This window comes from Amblyomma americanum, unplaced genomic scaffold (genome assembly GCF_052857255.1).
Source record: "Amblyomma americanum isolate KBUSLIRL-KWMA unplaced genomic scaffold, ASM5285725v1 scaffold_12, whole genome shotgun sequence".
NCBI classification, from domain to species: Eukaryota; Metazoa; Arthropoda; class Arachnida; order Ixodida; family Ixodidae; genus Amblyomma; species Amblyomma americanum.
The window spans coordinates 447,729-468,090 of NW_027526484.1; the positions used below are offsets into that span (position 1 = coordinate 447,729).

The window sequence follows — 20,362 nt, forward strand, 5'->3', positions numbered from 1 at the left end:
CCGTCTGTCCAGAACGACTGTTGTGTTGCCCTTGTCCGCTGGGAGGATCACTATGTTGGTGTCTGTCTTGAGGTCTTGCAGGGCTTGCCTTTCGTCCGGATTTAGGTTTGATTTTTTTCGGTGTGCTTGCACTGAATTGAGTACACCTACTGTTTTGAGCCTGACCTCTTCTCGTACACCAGGTTCCAGTTGCCGGATACCGACTTCAAGTGCAGATACGATTGCTGGAAGGGGGGAAGGGGTCTGTTAACCTGGAGGTTGAATTTGTGTCCCTTGGCTAGGATTGACGTTTCGGCGGTTGTGAGCTTCCTGGGGGAGAAGTTGGCGACCAGGTGAGAATGGTCCGGTGGGGGTTGTTCGGGCCGGCGTTGAAGTTTCGACAACTTCTCTGTCTGCTTGGTGCGGTGTTTGTCGGCTTCCGATGATGCAGTTTCTTTGGCAAATGCCTCGATAGACGTCGCTAGGTTGGGCATCTTGTGCTCGAGTTGTCGGCGGGCCAAGAAGGCGTCGATTTCTTTCTTCCTAATCACGCTACGGCACTCATGTATCCGTGCCGTCACTAGGTGCTGTTCTGCCTTGTTGATGATGTTTCGTCCTTCCGGTGTGGGGACCAGGCTTCGTAGTCGTAGGCTCTGGGGTACAACCTTGTTTTCCTTGCATTTCTTGGTGAATTCCAGGTGTGTCTTGAACACCGAGATGCCTTGCATGGTCTTGATGTACTTCGTGGCAAGCTGCATAGCTTCTAGCCCGAAGTCTGCGCGGATAGATTGAAAACTAAACATTTTGACAGATTTACCTGTCTGGCTGGGTTTGAAGACATAATAAACTGCACATCTCCAACCAAAAATGTTAACTTTAACCCAACGTTTCGAAGCCCACTCGGCTCCTTCATCAGGGGTGACTGAGGGCAGTAGCTAGCGTCTTTTAAGTATGGAACAGCTGTGTCGCGATAGGCGCGGGGAGGGGGAGGGCTTCGAAACTTTGGGTTAAAGTTAACATTTTTGGTTGGAGATGTGCAGTTTATTATAAGTCTTCAAACCCAGCCAGACAGGTAAATCTGTCAAAATGTTTAGTTTTTAAATATCGTTTTACGATAAAGACGTGAGCAGGCTTGTGTGGAGCGCTGGAGGACTGTGGTGCGGGATGGAGTAAAATATTAGCGCAGTTTTATTAACGACGCGTTGCTAGTGTATGGGTTGTTTTATATGGTTATGCGCCAGCGCTTGAGCGCCTGCAATGTTAGTCAATCCCACTGCCTGCGTTATAAGCTTGCCTTCATTACGCAAAGCACCGCACGAGCGCTCTGTACAAGTCTGCTTACCTCTGCACTGATGTACACTTTGCAAGCGGATGTAGCTTTTCGACATTTTTATTTGAGTCCTCTCCGAAGCATTTGTCTCATTTTAGTTTGGATAGTTTGGATATGTGCAACATTTTTGGCCACTGTTATTTTCATGCATGTTCGCAGAACGAGGTATGCGGCATCGCTATTGACATAAAAATAGGTTGCTTTTTCTAAAATGCCACGGTTCCCCTCAACAAAACATTATTATGCTTATCGTACGCGTCGCAGCAAATGAATATGCCCAAAGCCTCTGAAGTGCATACTTTTATTCTGCCGTCATAGATTCGGCCGCCACATTTAGAATTCCAATATGATTACTTTTTGGTTTTAGCACAATGGTGCAATCACTTTGTCACTGGAACACGAGTGAAAGCGAGAAAGAAACGGCTGTCAGTTCTTGCCTTATGTTCTGCGGTTCTTTGCGACATAACTTCGATGGGAGCCATATAGACGTGTTGTCTCTATTTGTGAAAATATGCCAGCTGCTTTAATTACAAAGCATGACAAACTTCATTGCCTTGTTCACTACCAGTATTGGAGTCAGTAATTTGAGCAACATACATTTTATTCATATTGATTTTTTTTTATCAAACCTGACTAGACATTGTTGTATCCAGGTTCTAATCTATGAAGATCTCCAAGGTTGCATCAGTTTAATCTACAAGCAGTACCGAACAGTTCAGAGTTAAGTCGGGAAGATGCCCTCTGCAACACTTGTAGGTATTTTGTGCAAATGGCTGGTGGGCATAGGCAGAACTGAAATTTTTGTACAAAATTAGCAGCTCAGTATTTATCTGAGAATCTGATGAATACCTTTTAGGCGCAGAATTTGCTCAAATTTAAGCATTGATGTCAAGAGCTTTAGCAGAGTTTGGGTTTTGTGATGATTTATTTAAGAATGGGACCGGCACAAAGCCCTGGTGTTCCGTTATCTTGCAAAGAGGTGGAATGCAAACAGTGACAGTAAGGAGCTGCTGACCCGCAAGGAATTTTCTTTAAAATTAAGGAATTGTTACTTGTGCATTAAAAAAATACAGTAGTAGGAATAAGGAGCCAGTGTAACTGCTGCAACTATGCACAGTTCTCAAAGTAGAGCCAGATATCGCGTACAGACACGCTGCTATTTTGGGATTTGCAATACTACTGTCTCATTTTCACTCGTGTTCACTACCACTCTTTTGAAATAAGCAATAATCAAATGTTGTGACGGATGCCTTTTCTTTAGACCTGCACGAAACTACGGAGAGGCGATCATCAAGATTTGATTTTGCGACTGTGGATTTGTCAATTTATTGAAAAATGGTACTCAGGTCTGGATACGATGTACCTATTTTTATTTTCAGTTGGAAGAGAGTGCTTTGTGTTGTAGTCTTCGATGGCATCCAATCCTTGTCAAGTGCTACTTCAACGCAAACTTTGGCAACGCTCACTTTGAACAACACCATACCAGTTTTGTATATTTAGGTCTTCATTATACACACGCAAGTATGATTCATGGCCAATAGTGATTGTTGCTTCCCGAGCTGTTTTAGGTGCTTTAAATATAATTCCCTAAAGAAAATTTGCTCCTTCGATGCTCAGCGAAAATTTCTGTAGTTGCCATATGTATCAAATATCACGGAAAAAGCAAGAGTGGTAACTTTTTCGTGTGCAGCTGTCCCTTTCGAAAACGCACTTTGTATCACGCTCTCTTATGGGCAGTGGCACGCCATTGTTTCTTTAGCCTCTAGTTCGATTGTGGTTAGGCTGTTGCTCCACTGGTTGCAACTAAATTATATTGAGCAGCTCAGTTTTCTTACAGCTAGAATATGATTTTCAAATCTTTGGTAGGGAGGCCATTGCCGCATTTTGTTTAAATTTTGGATAGTTGTCGTGGCCCACTAAATGTGGTCATGGGTCTGATGGATAAATCGTATGTACAGTCGCGCCTCTGTAATATGGACACTTTGGTTTCCGAGCAAAATTGTCGCAAAGTGATTCATCCATAATAAGGAATCATGAATGAAAAAATTTGATACAAAACATGTCGCCAAGGTTGCCTGCCCATAGTGGTGGGCAATGAAGTGGAAGCTAGACAGTGTTGATAGCTCCAAGTACCTTAGCCCGGTTACCATTATCTTTAAAAATCGGTCACTGACATGTTGGAACCTTTCATTTCTTTGACTTTATTCATGAAACAATTGGATTGAGCATAGTGTTTCTGTGTAAAGTTTCTCACTTTGGGCAGGGGAGACCACCCCCTCTTGAACTCAACCCAAGGATAGTGTAGTCATAATATGCATGATACTGAAATGCGACAGTATTTCTTTGCACTTCTGCAAGTGTTAGTAATGAGGGTGATATTTCGTTTTTAATTTTGCAGGACCAAGTACTTACAGCATGCCTCCTCACCTATCAAGGTGCAGTTTTCCTGTTCATTGGCTAGCACCTTGTAGTAAAAACCTCATTGCTTCTGTGGGGCTTCTGCTGTTTGCAGCCTTTTGGATGTTCCCTTTGGAAAATCTAAAGAAGGCACTCTGTCTGCTGACCTTTCTTGAGAGTGCTTTTGGAGGCTTGGATTAAAATAAATCACTGTTCGATGGCTTTGAGCTCAACAGTTTTAAAAAACCACTTCTTCTTTCCTTCACAGCTGCCTCTTATATCTGCCTGTACATGTGGTACATTTCTAGTTTTTAGTATTGTTTTCAACACTGGTAGTGGAAGACAAACTTCGCTGCTATATCTTATCAATGTTAACTTGATACAGTTGGCCAGAATGAAGAAAAAGGAGAACGATATCAGTATGAATCTGTGAGAAGACTGCAGTATAGCCTTTGTTAAAAAGTAAAAAAGCCAAAGGGTTTGGCTTCTAAGCCTTGTAATAAAGATTCTGTTGATCCATGGACGTCCAACATTCATAGTGGTCAGGCCAAGATTTTCTCTACCTTCAAGAGATCTGAAATGCCAGCGATGCACAACAAGGCTCAGAAGCAAATTCCTTGGGCTCTAAACTTTGACAAATGATGTACTTGCATTATGTGGCAGCATGGAAACAGGAACAGCAACATTTCGTTGACCCTAAGAATCATCACCCCATTGGTTTCTTGTCCCTGCTTGGGCTAATCATGGCTTTTATCTTTTTGCATCTAGCTCGGACAGCTTCCTGGGAGCACTGCCAGCATTTTGTCATTTCTTTCTGTTTTGCCGTTCTGCCACATGAAGCAGTTGCTAGAATTTATACATATCCTACAATTAGAAAAAAATAATCGTAATAATGGATTTGGTGAACAATTCAGTTTCCAAGCAAAAATGCGCTAAGACACAGGTCTTCTGAAATTTAATTACTTATTTAGTCACAATGTTACTAGTGTTTAGTCTGATCAGTTACCATGCCAACTTTTCTAGAATTTTGCTTCACTTCGTCCTAAAGTGAAGGTGATGAATGCCTTTCTCCCCGATCAAACAATGCCTGTGCCCTTATCGCTTTGACCTTTGGCCTTTTGTTTTTCTTTGCTTGTAGTGCCCGCAGTCAAGGTAATACCAGGTTGACTAATTCCTTGAGTTTCAGCTTTAGTCATTACTTGTTAGCTATATTGAAACGCATGTGTGCATGTGTTTCTGTATTCTAATTTTTCCATATAAGTTATGAGTGCTGCACATTATATGCGGCAGGGTCCTTGAAATGGGTGTCTAGCATATTTTTCGGGGCACATAAACTTTCTCTAGAGCATAGGCTTCCAAATATTGAGTGTAAAGTTTTGTCTTATGATGCTTTTGTGTGAATGTCTCAAATTGAATTTTTTTATACATTTTCTAAGGTTATGTTGGTCCTATGTGTTTCTCAAGAACACACGCAAAAGTTAGAGGTTGGACACCTGTGATAATTTACTGTAGATTTAATGGGATGCTTTAGAATGTCTGTTTAGTAATTGTTTTAGTGTAGTTTGTAGATCTGCATCTTGAGGTTAGCCGCTTGAAATTAGCCACTGGGATTTGTCTGGTGCCTGACATTTTTTTAGCTAATCTTATCTGAGTGCACCAATTAGCCGGAAGTGTAGCGAATAAGTTTTGAAGTCATCTCTGCATGATTTTTCAAGATTTGTTATTATACCGTTTTGATTAATTTTAGGTGTGATTTCAAGTTCGTCCCTATTACGAATACCTGTCCAAGAATTGCGGTTGCAAATGTTGTTAATTTTCCTGTATTAAAAAAATGAAATTGTAATCTACAGGTGTTCGTGACCTTTCTGTTTACTTTACGCAGGCTCTTCAATTTCTTTTCTTGGCATGCCATAGTTACGCTTGGCATGCCATAGTTAAGCAGCCTTTTAATTTTGCTGGCATTAGTATTTCAGGTACGTGTGTAGGTTAGTAACTGACATTTGTGATAATCCAGTGCTATTTGTAACAGTGGTCTGTGCAATTCAGTGTTTTCGAACGTCCAATAGATTGAATGTATGTCGCATGCACGAGTGAAATTGTGAACAGTGTTATGAGGACATGCTAGTAGCAATCAGTAACGTGCTAAAAACTGCAGTCTCGGAAAAAAATGTCTAACAAACAAACAGCTTCCTTCCACTATGAAGGTAAAATCCAAGAATTATATTTTTGTTCGAAAATACAACCACGGATCACAAGCTATATTCCATGTTTTTATGTGATGCTTACTGCGAATCCTCATGCTTTTATATTGCGACTTTGAGGACTCATAGACTGGACGAAAATAGTACTCAAATATATTTTCAACGCACGAGTGGAGCACGGTATTCAAAATTTTCTTTAAAAAGGTTCATTAAGGACTGCAAAAATAAGTGACAGTATTGGACGTGCTTTAAGCATACAATATACAAAAGTATTCTTTTTAAAAACGTCTAAGGGCAGAGAGATAGCAAACATTATTAGTTCTATGTGGAGCGGCCCGAAATTGGCTTCCTTGTGCACCGTTCAGGATCTTTAACGTCGGAGATTCGGTTTTTGGACCGCAGTGAAGAGACGGTATACACTTTTACGAGAAGAATAAAAAAGAATGTGTGGCAGGAATTCGGTACGTAGATCCGTTACGACGGTCTTGTTTTCAGTTTCATTGCCTGCTGTCTCCCCAACTCTGCTTTTCTTGTCCATTGCGAACCACCCCGTCAAGGTTCTTTCGGATAGCGCCGGAGCCATGGTTTGTGTATTTTTTACAGAAGTGCCGTATACTCAGCAGAGTCAGGTTAAAGACGTTTCCTTGCCGTCGCCGTTGGTCTCGTTTTGTTTCTGCGATGTACGGCAATACGCTGCGACGTGACGGCGACCTTGTGTGTATGCATGACGCAACGATTGTGGAACCCAGGCATCCAGGAGAAGGAGGTGAAGACAGCGGTCCGAAGCACTTTGTATCCAGCGTTTTTGCCGTGTTGCTTACAGTACTACTTCGTAACGACATGGAATGGACGAACGGAACGGGGCTAGTTGGTATATCTGTCCATTGAGGTTCGATTGGGCTTTGTTCATGATTGCAAAGCGCATTCGTACCTGATTAGTGTGATTAACGAACTAGCACCGTTACGCCTATATTGTTAGAAGTTCTAGTAGCGCTGTAAGAAAGAACAAAGATGCAGTATAGAAAAACGAACCGCTGTCATCACCTCTTCCTCCTGGATGCCTGCAAACACGCGACGCCGCAGTCACCGTTCAGCGTAACGCCGCGGTTGAAACCTCCCATTTCTAACCGCAAGTGCTTCGTAATTTTTGATGTAAAATCTACACCAAATCTTCTCCCATTGTGAATCACAAGTGCTTCATATTTTTTTGTGTAAAAATCAACACCAAATCTGCTTCCTTCGCCAACCGCAACTGCTCCGTTTTTTTTTTGGGTGGAAACATACACAAAATCTAACGGTGTATTTCGAAGCTCGATTAGCTAGGCCACTAGAGGACAAGCAAAAACACCCATCTGGGTTGAAATCTGTTTAGTGTGGTGCACAGACGCATTTTCTAGCACCTCATTTACGCCTCCTTTATGCTAAACACCAAACGTGCCGACTTGCCTTTTAGTGGAATCGTCTTTTATTTAACCACACAAGAATGCCTCAGCAACCCCCAATAAACCAACATTGATTAGTTTATTAGGGTTTAACGTCCCAAAGCGACTGAGGCTATGAAGGACGCCGTAGTGAAGGGCTCCGGATATTTCGACCACCTGGGGTTCTTTAACGTGCACTGACATCGCACAGCACACGGGCCTCCAGAATTTCGCCTTCATAGAAATTCCGCTGCCGCGGCCAGGATCGAACCCGCGTCAACTTACCAAACATATAAGCCCGATAAATAGGTCGTGCTTTTTGCATATCAGCACTCATCCAAATTTTTTGCTCCTCGTTGCGAACAAAAAGCAATAGCAATCAAGGCTTCAAAACGTCTTGCTTCAGTTTTAGTATGGCCACATAGTACCTCTTTATTTAAGCTCATAATGTTTCCATCGAACTCATGTCAAAGTAAGGTGTTGGGTGTGCAATTTTTTGAGAATCTGGCATTGCCTTTTGTAATGCGTTAAACTTATTCCAGCAGCCATTACTATTGAAGTCTTGAGCCACTGAGCATACAGGATTGGAAGTTTTCTTTGCTCAATGCCTTCTCTCTCGTTGAACACGTGGTTTCTCCTCGACATACTGCTGCCACTTTTTCGTCTCATTAATTGTAGCGAGAATTTCATGACCGCTTCATTAGCTACAACCGAACTTTCTATTTGCACAGCGCTGCTATTTTAACCTTGGCGCATGAATATTTTCATTACTTCTCAAATTTGGCTTAGTTCCTGTGCTGCGACACTTATCCTATTCATATCGCTAATGAGTTTGCTGCGCTTCTCTCTGCATACGAACAGTTACGGACAGAATGATACGGACCACGCTTGCGTGTTCAAACTCTTCTGTCGTTTTATGTAACGGAAATAGAAATCTTTACTGTCTTTATGTGTAAGGAAAAAAGTAAATATTACCTCCATATGCAGCAAATAACCATTAATTTTGGCTAGGTAACGTGTCAGAAGGCTTTGACCGTCGAACCGTGGTCCATATTCTTCTGTACGAGACTGTTCATCAAAATTTATGCCCAAGCCTTATTTTCTCTTCGTGGCTTTCACGCTGCCGCTATGCCGCAGTGCTTGCTCAGTCCTCTGGCTTCAGACGGTGAAGACATGAGAGGCTCATTACGTAATACACATGACGAAAACCAACAATAACTGAAAGCAAGGAAAGCACAGGGGAATGTGTATTTCTTTTTTTTTGCAGAGTTGATTACTGGCGAATTTGTACTGTTGTTATATTTTCTTTAAAGTTACTTGACTGGAAAGCAGAAGAAAAGACTTCCGATGCCGCCGATGGCTTCGGATTCCATCCGTGGAACTTGCAACTACGATATTCGCCATTACTGAAATATTTTAAAATTTAGTCTTTGCACTCTATTTAATTACTTGAATGAGCAAAATATAAAAATACCTTGACTTACTATATATAGCGGTCAAAAACATAGTTGAAGTTACGTCAAACTATTTTGCCGCGGTTTATGTTTAACACTTGGCTAAAGTTAGCTGCGACACCCAGAATAAAGTGTTTTCCGCTGTTGAAGCTAGCAGTCGAGTCATTCTCCAGAAACTCATCGGACCGTCATATTAAGCACTCGAAGTTAAGCAAGCAGCAATGAGTTACAAGTTTTAACATCTTATTAATCGTTCAAGTGCAGCTTTGCATGCACCTGAGCTCCGGAGGTAGAAATCGGAGCCGCCACTAACTCTCAGCTTAGGCAGCACCCGCAACTTTGTCAATGCTTTGCGAAGTTGAGGGCGATGTAGGTTTTTTTAGAAAAGATAAGTTTTTAGTAGAATTATAATACCAGTGCTCGTGGACTTCACAAAAGAGGCGAGCCATATTAACTAATAAAGCGATTAACTTAATTTTAATTGTAATTTTTTTACCCACTAGCGAAAGTCACCTCATTTCAATTGGAGATTTGTTGCCGGCCGTTAGTAATAGCCATATCAGCGTCTAGAATTTATAAAACGCGATCACCCTAGCAGCTTCTCTTTATTCACTCAGTTAGTCTCTGTGTCTGCCCGGCATACGTGGCCTGGGCATCCAACAAAGAGGGTTAACATCCAACATTACGGCGGCACAAAGAAAGACAAATACAAGGCCTCAACTTTCAGCCTTTTCAGGCTGCTGTTCGAAACAGAATGGGTGCTCTTAAGAGCGCAGCAGGATATACGGAGCCTCTCCTAGGACTGCACCCCACGGACGAACTGGTCGCCAGGTCGGGGTGCGCCTGTACCCATTCGGTGGGTACCCGTCGGTGGGTTTCAAACCTGCCACCTCCCGCAGCCGAGGTGGACGACCAAACTACTAGGCCACGGCTGCTGTGGCTCGACTCGACTAATTTGGTCATTTCTCGAGCCGTTCGAAAACCGCGTGCTTGCGGGAGACTGCCGAGCGATATAAATCACACGGCGGCGTTCCGTTTTGCATGGACAAGACACTCTGTGGCACGCCCGCGCTGGAGCAGCGAAGTGGCGAAAAGCGGGGAGCATTGCAGCACAGGTGGGGATGAAATTGTCGCTTGATACGTACGTCGCGGAGTGTCATGATTTGATTAGACGTCGCTTTGCGCTGTCCTGCAAGCGTGCAGTTTTAGAATGGCGTGAAAAATTTCCCACAAAATGGCCAAAGAAGTCGCGTTTTCGAAATTCTAAATACTAATATGGCTAATAACAAGGGTCTACAAATCTCTAATCGCAATCAGGTGCCTATCTGTAATAGTGGAAAAGTTGTACTAGTTGTAATCGTTGAAGAAGGCTTCTCTTTGCCTTAAAAACCTTATTTAAAAAATTAGGAGCAGGCTTCGCTGCAATACCTTGTATGTACCTAAGAAACTAAGGTTCACTAATTAACCTTCATTAACACCGTTTGGGGATTTGAAGCAATAGCGAGTTCGAAGGTACGGAAAATATAATTCGATACCAGCTTTTGAATCGAAGAAAGAGTATAAACAAATGCTGTGCTTCATCCCGTGGAAAACCAAAACTGACCGCAGTGGGCTGGCAGGAAGCTCAGTGCAAACGCATCGTCAGCTCGTGATGTGTTGCCCTGCATACGTAGCCCTATCTGAACTGGCAAGTATCAAGGCATGCGGTTGTTTTCCCTTTGTCGCTTGGGGAAGAGAATGTAGATTGACCGCCATCCACGTGGCCGTTATTTGTGAGAGCGACGCAGAAAAAGAAAGTGCATGCCATGATGCAATAAAAGTGCATGCCATGTTGCAATAGAACAGGCGATTCGACTTTTGCGCCGCAGCCATTGCAATCCGTCATGAGCGGACGATGCGTTTGCAGTGAGCATGCTGTGCCCCCACCCCCCAATCCCTTACGTGGTGAGTTTGTTTTTTTCTTCCTGAAAAAACGACATTTCCTCGCGCTGGAAATCCTCAGACAAGGACTTCTGCTTCGTTTCGTAAACTGATATAGCATCGTTTTATCCGTGGCTAGAACTCGCCATTAACACCAACCACCAGACTTTGTTCAGAGAAAAAACAGTTTATTTAAATTGATTACCCACATTGTTAGTTTGTTTTTAAATAACTTACGTCTGCTGCGGCTGAGAGCTTGTTCCTGAAAAATTGCCTTTCTATTATAACCACTCTATCTCAGGTGTCTTTGAAAGTGCTCCCTGGAACACTCGGTGCAGGGTTACACGTAACGTGTTGCAATCTTACTACACTTTCTTGAGCAATGCTGATCTAGGATTTTAAAGCGGGAGATTTAAGGCTCTTCTTCAGAAGAAAATGCGGCATCCCGTCAGCGGCGTACTTTTGTTGCGAGACTCCGGATTGGTCGAAAAACCACGTCACACTCCGAGCGGCAGCATTGAAAACTAATCAAAACATTCCGTAAAAAGTGATTGCAAGGTCTCAACATGGCACAAACGTGATGATGGCATCTGAGTATCTGAAGCAAATAAATTCCGCTCAAAACTGCTAAATTGCGATAACTAGTGGAAGATCGAACCCATGCCCTTGGACTGTGAGTCAGACACGCCCCCCCTCAGCCGCGTAGGCACGTTTGTACGGCTTGATTGAAGTGGGATGTTATATTGTTATGTGGCCCGAAGTGTAGGCAATCACAAGGACGACCGGAGCACAGGGCACAGATAACAGCAAACACCGAGCGGATAGAGCGCACACACCGGACACTTCATCCACGTCGTCTTTACGAAAATTATCCTTTGCACGAAAATTATCCTTTGCAATCTAGCAGTGGAAATTCGAGGTGTAGGACACCCTCCGAGCAGTTAATGAGGGTGCAATGTTCAGTCAAAAAATCCTAGGCTAGGATAAGGTCATGGGCACCGGTGGTCAGCACAGTGAACTGAACCGGTATACTATGTCCGGCAATAGCAACGCGCGCGGTACACATACCGTCGACAGCAGGCGTGCCGCCATCCGCGACACGCACACCGGACATGGCAGGCGCGAGCACTTTGCGGAGGCGACGGCGGAGGGCAGCACTCATCACTGATACATGAGAACCGGTGTCAATCAGAGGGCGCACAAGAACACGGTCGATAGTGACGTCCAGGAGATTCGGTCGAGTGGTCGAAAGAGCATTTGTGGTCCGGGTGGTTGATGTAGCGTCTCCTCCGGGACTGCATCATTTAGTTTTCCAAATGAGAGGCTACGAGAAGGCGTTTAGGTGGAATGAGAGCGGCGGCCCTGCGACGACTGAGAGCATGGAGAACGGCTTCTCCAGATGGGTCGGACGGGGCTCGGGGCGAACAGTTGTGGGACGAGGCGGGACCGTAGAAGGAGGGGAAGACGTTGCGGGGTTGTGAATAGTATGGAATGCGGCAATGTCGGGCGATGTGGCCAATGCGATTGCTCCGGAAGCAGACGGGCGGTCGTCTGACGGGCGCCTCTCATTGGGATTGCGGTAATGCGGAGGAGAATAATAGGTGCGACGAAAAACAGATGGAGGCGGCTGGGGGGTGTCCGGGCTTCTGATGGCGCACACTGCCGGAGGGAGGCTCAGGTTAGCGAGTTCCTGCCACACAACGGCCTTAATCAGTGACACGGTGGGTATAGGGTTATCAGGTGCAGGCGGACGGGGCATCAGAGGCGCAAGGGCTTCCAGTTCGCGGCGAACAATCGGGGTGACAGTGTCGGCGACAGGGACATCTTCGGAGGACGCGCGGAACCGTAATCGCTGTTCCTCGCAGGAAGAGGTGACGTCTGCATTAGGGAGCCGAGAGAACTGCTGTGAAATTCGGCGGCTTTTAACCTGCTCGAAGCGACGGCAATCTTTTATGACTGAGTCCACGGTAGTACAGTCCTTGCAAACAATAAAATTCAAAGGAACATCCGCAATTCCTTTCAGAACATGGCACACCTTGTCGTTCTCGGTCATGGCGGCGTCGACTTTGTGGCAAAGTACCAAGGCATCTTGAATTTATGCAACATAGCTTTCTGTTGACGACCAGGCGCGTGACGCGAGTTGCTTTCTCGCGGAGAGCTTCCGGTCATGGGTTATGCCAGAAAAAGTACGGAGCTTTATTTAAAAGCGTCCCAGCTCGTCAGTTCGTCTTCGTGAAGCCGCCGCGGTGGCTGAGTGGTTATGGCGCTCGGCTGCCGGCCCGAAAGACGCGGGTTCGATCCCGGCCGCGGCGGTCGAATTTCGATGGAGGCGAAATTCTAGAGGCCCGTGTGCTGTGCGATGTCAGTGCACGTAAAAGAACCCCAGGTGGTCGAAATTTCCGGAGCCCTTCACTACGGCATCCCTCATAGCCTGAGTCGCTTTGGGACGTTAAATCCCCCATAAACCATAAAACCAGCTCGTCTTCGTGAGTTTCGTACCACACTAGGGCCGTGCCACTGAGATAGAAGATAGCATTCGGCAGCATTACTGTGGGATCCCATCGGTTATAGGTGCTCATTCGTTCGTATAGCCTGAGCCAGGCGTCGACATCGGTGCCGTCGTTCCCAGAAAATGTACCGGGGTCACGGGGAGGAGCCATGACCACGAAGGGAGCAGCACCAGCAGGAGTGGTTCGTGACTCGCAGGATGGAGCCATGATGGTAGTAGGCCCGACCTGAAGACCGCTTCGGTGCTGCGTGGCGTGGAGATCGTCCACCCAGCACCTCCACCGAAGATGTCACGTGGCCTGAAGTTTAGGCAGGCACAAGGACGACCGGAGTACAGGGCACAGATCACAGCGAACACCGAGCGGATAGCGCCCACATACCGAACACTTCCTCCACGTCGTCTTTACGGAGATTATCCGTTGCAATATCTACGTCTTGTGGTTTTCCACGTAATCTGGTAGCTTACGACTGCATGCGAATGAGTGTGTGTGAGATTAGAGAGGCACAAATGAAGGAAGTAGTGATAAGGAAGTATAAGAATGCATGTCGGTGAGAGGTAAGTGTACGCGAGCTGTATGGTTGTGTCACGTGACATTGGTGCGTCATGTGATCTGGTAACGTTAGTAGAGCATGCGATCAGGTAATTTGCAAATAATATAAAGGGCAGTTACTGACCGCACTATTAACGCTATTGCGTCATAGTCTTAAAGGCGGAGCTTAAGTGGCCCTCAAATTTCTGTGAAAAAAAATGAGAGAAATTTTGCTTGAATCCTATGAACGTGCGAAATCAGATTTGCGTGAACGATAATGACAACGATGAAGACAGATCATTTTCTGGCTGTTTTCGCGCACCAGATGCAAGTTCATGAAGACGACGATGTGCAATTCACAACGCGAGAGTGTGTTGAAGTTTTTTTGTTATGGATACTGTAACGGCCCTTGGGTGATTGCTTTACATGATTGTTATGTTTTATAGATACCTCAATTTTAACACGAGGCGTGCTTGGCTACGGTGATAGCCTAGTTGGCATGAGGGATGGGGTGTTTCACGAGAATATTTTTCTCGGCAGCAATGGACTGACTTGCCGACGCTGTACCTCGGGCTGCGCCCTAAAATGTTATCGCGATCCCAGCACACACTGGAACGAAGAGAGAAGGGGCAAGAAAGCAGACGCATGGCAAAGAGGGCAGCTGTCAATCTTTTCACGTGCCTTTGTCTGCAATGTTTTCCTGAATTATAAAATATGGTACGTCATGAATGTGCTCTGTGCGCCGCTCAGCAATATTAAAAAAAAAAAAACATCGTATGTTTGCAGTTTTTCTTTGGGCATCGACCTGGGGGAAAACGATGCGAACAAGCATCTTTATTTCAATCAAACGCGGTGGCATTGCACTGGTTCATTTATTTTTTCCTCAAGTGGTATCACGCTTTATTTTCCTTTGTGTTCTAAATGTTTTTTTTTTTGCGGAACTTTTATAAGTGCGGTTGCAAAGGCTGCTCCTCGGAACCATAGTGTCGTCATGTGAAAACATGTGTGATGCAGTGAACAGATCTTTCCGCGAGGTTGTTCTTTCCTTCAAGGGGTTGGGTGTACGTTTTTCACTAGGATAGTTGTACAATGTTCCCCAAAAAAGTTCTATAAGTATCTGGTTGAATTTGTAGTGTCGCCACATCTGTATCATGCTCCTTACTGTGGAGGCCCAGGGCAGGATATATTAAATGGGTGAAAAAGATGCCAGTTCGGCCGACAGTCAAAACATTCTTTTACATGTTGCATTCTAATACATTCCTCGTAAAAACCTGGCTCCATGATAAGCAAATCTTTGTCTCATGGACCACAAATTACCTTTTATGTAGGAAGCTGGAGACAGTTAAACATGTTTTCTAATATTGCTGGGACGCATTATTTTCCTGGGATGTCCTACAGAGAACCATCAAAAAAGAACTCCCAATGCATCCTTATGGCATCCGATTTTTGCCACTTGATCACGAAGATGTACTCAATGACTTATTAATGTTTCTTGGCCTCCACAGATTGTGGAAAACACGAAGGCAAGTAAGGCATGCGGATATTGACACTCGCACTGGGCGTGAAAACTTTGTTGAAAGCGCTGTTTATCTACGGTAATGTTACTAGGCCCAGCCTTACCCACCCCATTTGGTAACACTGCTAGATGATGTAGCCAAATTCAAGAAATTTTAACCTCACTCGAGTCAGCTGATGTGTAGCTACTGTTTTATTATTATAAGTGACTAATTGTTTTCTTGTCAATCTCCAAAATGAAGGGAAAAAAAGCGGTTATAGCCTAAAACTCTTGTGCACTGGCCAGCTAAGCTGATCTGCGCTTGGCGCCGCGGGTTTAACTCACAGTCGCGGCAATATTTGTTTAATTCATTTTTACTTATTTATTCCACTTGGCACAAAGCCACAAACATCGCAATATACTTGACGCAAACCGGCAAACATCACGAGACCTTGCTCGGGTTTTACCCATCGGAATAGCGCTTTCGCAAACTAATTGAAAGTTCGGCCGTGGCTTTCATGTCAGCGGGCTAGTTTATACTTGTGTTTCGACTTGGCGTGTGTGAGTAGGCTTACCTAGTTACGTTCGACGTCCGAACAAGGATTTCTTGGAGTTAGTTTCAGTACTTTACTTTCAAGCTAACTTTCCTGAAGGATCAATCGCTGTCCTACGACTGTGATACCTCGTTGTGATGTGTGTCGCGTCCGTATTTTATATACAGCGTGTTCAAAATTAGATTTTACTGATTTTTTTCATACATGTGAAGCGTCGTACGCCAATGCCGCTTTTGCACGTAAGTAATGCGGCCAGGCGGACGCAAATTGTATTAATTGCCCCTGTAAATTCAGTAATTATCTGAAATTCTATAATTAATTTTTTATTGCGTGACGTTAACCTGCCAATTTATATTATGAACTTGGGGGCAGTTGCTTTCGGGGGCTATGCATTTTATACCATTTCTATAACACCCCCTGTCCTAAGATGCGCACGCTTCACATCTTTTTAAAATCAGTAAAGACTTATTTTGAACACGTTGTACAACTTGCAAGAAGGAGCCCTAAACTCTTCATGCGCCCCACAAGGTCTGGCACAAATTGCTTGTAAACAAAAGGAGCCGCATGTGTGACTCGTAAAATGCATCGACACGGTTGCTCTAAAGGTCATGATAGTACGTACGCTGCTGCAGTGTTACCTTGGTCTGTCTTCTTTCGATGTTGCATGTTAACTCGCGCTTTCTTTAAGTATCTTTTGCTGAGGGATCCACAGGTTCCCCAGCGCATGCTTGACGCGCATGTTTCGCAGTGTTCGACGCCTCGGGAAAGTACCCCACTGGGGCCTTCCAGCTGTCACGAGCCCACCTGGGCGCCTTCGACGAATGCCTCGAGACCGTGCAGCTGGACGAATATGGTCGCGAGATGGTGCGGGGCCAGTACTGCAACCTGCTGGTTTACGCCACCAACAACAGCGACCTTAATGACCTCATCATTTCGGCCATGGCGTTTACGCACCCTAGAGTGAGAAATGTTTATTTTATTTTGAGTGCTCTGGAAATGTGTGAAAAAGGCAAGGGCTTTGTAAATACCGGCTTTTATCAATAAATAAAGGTCTATAATGAAGAAAAGGACCTTGATACCGCTCAGGGAGCACATTTGAACTTTGGCACTTTTGGTTGTTTTTCCTTTCATTAAGTATACTTAATTGTCATATAATTTGCAACTGCTGTGCTATTAAATGTGATATAGTCTTTTTGCACCAAACGTAGAAGTTTCTTAATTTTTTTCAAAGAACCTTGAAACATTGTTGCTCCCGAGAATGTTTTTTTTCAGCTCCGGAGTCCTCAAACTTTGCCCTAAGTTTCCAGGTAGAGCCTAGACGTTTTATAAAAGAGCCCGTTCATCCGATTTCTGCCATCACCATTAAGTGTTAACACATCGTACATGTTATCTAAGATTCTAAACTCGTCCGTCAGAGTGGCGTTGTTCGCCAATGCAGTAGACTCATGTCCGTGTATAGGAGTCTCCGGACCTTACTTACGACCGACGTTGTGTAATGAATGTAATGGTGCAGGGAATTTGGCCGAAATTGTCAATATTGTTATGTGGCGGCCAGCCGAAGAAAGAGACACGATGATCGATGGAAATGAGATGATTTTAATGGCTGCCGGCCTAGCGCGAGCGCTCCTGCCCGCGCCACTGCGCAGTTCGTCGTCTTCTTCGTCACACTACTCGGGGCCACCGAGCGATCGTCCCGATCGCGAACGAGAAGATCGGCACTGAAGATGAAATGCTGAAGATGACGATGGGCTTGTAAAATGGTTGGATACAGAAGAAGGAGGTGAAGGGCTTGCCGCCACGGTGAATGAGACGATCGGCGAATGAGTCCCGGTCCACGAAGCATCCGGGCCGCAGGTTGCCAGGAGCCGACGGCCGAGGTCCTTGGACGCACCGAACGGCAGAGGCAGGGGGGGCGGTGTCCTCACGTGTGGGCAGCGTCTCGGTCGGTCGGGTCATTCCGGTCGCGGCAACGTGGTCAGTTCGTCGTGTCTTGTGGTCGGGGCGGTGGACGGGGCTGGGGTAAGCGGCGAGGTCGGTTCAGGTCTGGCGGGCTGGGCACAGCCGGGCGGTGCGGACCAGGCACACACGGCCGACGACCACGGCAGGCACAGGACGCCGAAGCTCCGGGACCAGGATGGCGATGAAGGGACCCCAGCACCTCACACCAAATGTTACGTGGCGGCCAGCAGAAGAAAGAGACACGATGATCGATGGAAATGAGATGATTTTAATAGCTGCCGGCCTAGCGCGAGCGCTCCTGCCCGCGCCACTGCGCAGTTCGTCGTCTTCTTCGTCACAATATTGAACACCGAGAGTCCCTGTCCGTACAACGGTTATAGTGAAATAAGAAAAGGAACCTTCCCAGCGCTGACTGAAACCTGAAGCAACAGCGGTGCAAATCCATCTGCCCTGCGGGCTGGCGCCTCAGTCAGTTCGCTCATTGATACAATACAGGCGTTGTGTGTCAACTTTGCGTTTGTAGGACAGATGAAGCCACTTTGAGTGCATTTAAAGCGTGCATAGTGCTGTCTACCGCACTGAAACCAACGTGAATGGCGTATATCGTTATCATTGTTGTCGCTGTCATTTTTTGATGTCTTACTCTCGCTCTAGTGCACTAACACAAGAGAGGGAAAACTGAAGTCATTATCAGCATTGTCATTCGTCCATCTTCATGTGTCGGACGTTAGCTCTGCGCTGGCACGCCCTTGGCGGCGGTAATGCGGCAGTCGTACAAGGGAGTCGATTGCATCGTAAGTTGTATGAATAGATTGCTACGCTGCTTGCTGCAGCAGGAGAAAATGGCCTGTCTGCATCAGCAGGGCCAGCCCATGGGACCGCACACGCTATTGAAAAGGCGGAAAATGCAGCTAGCGAACGCTGCGGCTGGACAAGGAGTGATAGCAGCAAAATATGCTGGGCGCACTGCACAGCTCCAAAAATTACAGGGGTGCAGCTAAGTGTGCTTACGTGCCGTAACGGCAGCTCACTTCTCTTAGTGCGCGTCCTTCCTCTCTCATGTGCGTCCGCCATCTCATCTCCGTCATCACGCCTACGCGCGCGCCATCTGCTTGATCAGCGCCGTATATTGCGTAGGGGGGGGGGGGGGTCACTGGGTGCCACCCGATGGTTCTACAACTGCACTCCAAGCACGGAGGAAATTTACCGGAAACTTACATCAGTAACTCAGATGCTGATAATTATTCATCTACGCCTCTCTGCATATCTCCAAGATTCGTTTCTGATACATCTGTGCATTCACTAGACCATTATTTTTATTCAGTTCGTGAGGGCATGCTCTGTTCACAACTTCCGTCCGCAGCGCCAAGAATTGCTTTCGCATTAAAAGAGAAGCGGCTGAACGTAGCACCACGTTAGGCCTTGAAAGCGGCAAAAGACGCAGTGTTCACTGCCAAGCCAAAAGTTGAAGCCGACTGATGGCGATAACACGTGAATCCGCGAAAGCAGCCAGGCAGACCGAGCGCGCTCCCAGCTCGACAGGTGAAGGCGGCGGCACGTCAGTGAGCAAGTAGACTTGCCCTAGGCAGATTCATAATATGCGGCTAACAGCATTTATAACCCGTTCGAGAATATGTTACGTAGGTCTCAAAGCATGTCGTGCTTACGCTCTTAATCTCTTCAAGAAGGACTCCAAAATTTTAATACAATATTAGCAGCTAGAAAGGTCATGAATGCGTGACAAATGATAAGATTCATGTGATTGACCAGTTGAGCTTAGCTAGCTGAGCATTTAGCTGTGAAAATTGATCATGTCGTTAAAAATCACGTCTGCTCGCAAATATTCCTGAAACTAAAATATTCTTTAGCGCAATCGTGTGCAAAATGTTGTTTAAATTTGTCGGGGGTCGCCGTACCATTGCGATCAAATGCCGTTCTGGAGCCTTTCGTTGTAAAACTCTGTCCAAGCCCAGTTTGCTTAGCAGCATATTCTGGGGAATAGGGGGTGGAGGGGCGGTACATCCTCACAGGTGGCAGTAGATTATTATTTTAGTCGTGAAAGACGTGTTGCTCGGACAACCGTAACTGACTCTCTCATATTTCTCAGCGAAACTATAGTTCATCTCACAAGCTGTTTGCAGCACTGCAAAAAGTAGAGCTCCCTCTCTCGTCCAATTAGGGTCAAGGTAGACAATAAATAGTCCCACAGATCTCTGCAGTGTTGTGACTATTTTTCAAGCAGTTATTGCATTGATTGAAAAGACAGTTCGGGATGATGTTCCGCAAGCACAGCGAGGGTTTCATTCACTGGTTAAATTAGCAGAGAAAGTGCGCATGAACACAGCACTGCGCAGTCCTGCTGAGACGTGTTGTGTCGCCATTTCAAAGCATGGCGCTCGCTCAGTCGGCTGACCCTCCCGTGCGCGGAGCAGCTGGAGACTGGTGCACTTCTCTTCCCAGAGATGGAGCCATCAGTCGCAGGGTAAGAGTCCAGAGGAACACGTTTTGTAGCGCATGGCGTTCTGATGGTTCAGATCGTCGCACCCTTCACAGCGCTGCAAACAGCTTGTGAGATGGAGTATAGAGCACGGCAATGACCTCATACAGTTGGCTG

The 20,362-nt window shown here is 45.6% G+C and overlaps 1 protein-coding gene across 1 annotated transcript in view; it reads left to right on the forward strand.

Moving 5' to 3' along the window:
• LOC144111902 (nose resistant to fluoxetine protein 6-like) overlaps positions 1 to 20,362 on the forward strand; it is a 122,489-nt gene that overhangs the window by 11,912 nt on the left and 90,215 nt on the right. Inside the window, exon 2 of the mRNA XM_077644940.1 lies at positions 16,538 to 16,749. Coding sequence (XP_077501066.1) covers positions 16,538 to 16,749 — 212 coding nt within the window. The remainder of the gene's footprint in view (positions 1 to 16,537; positions 16,750 to 20,362) is intronic.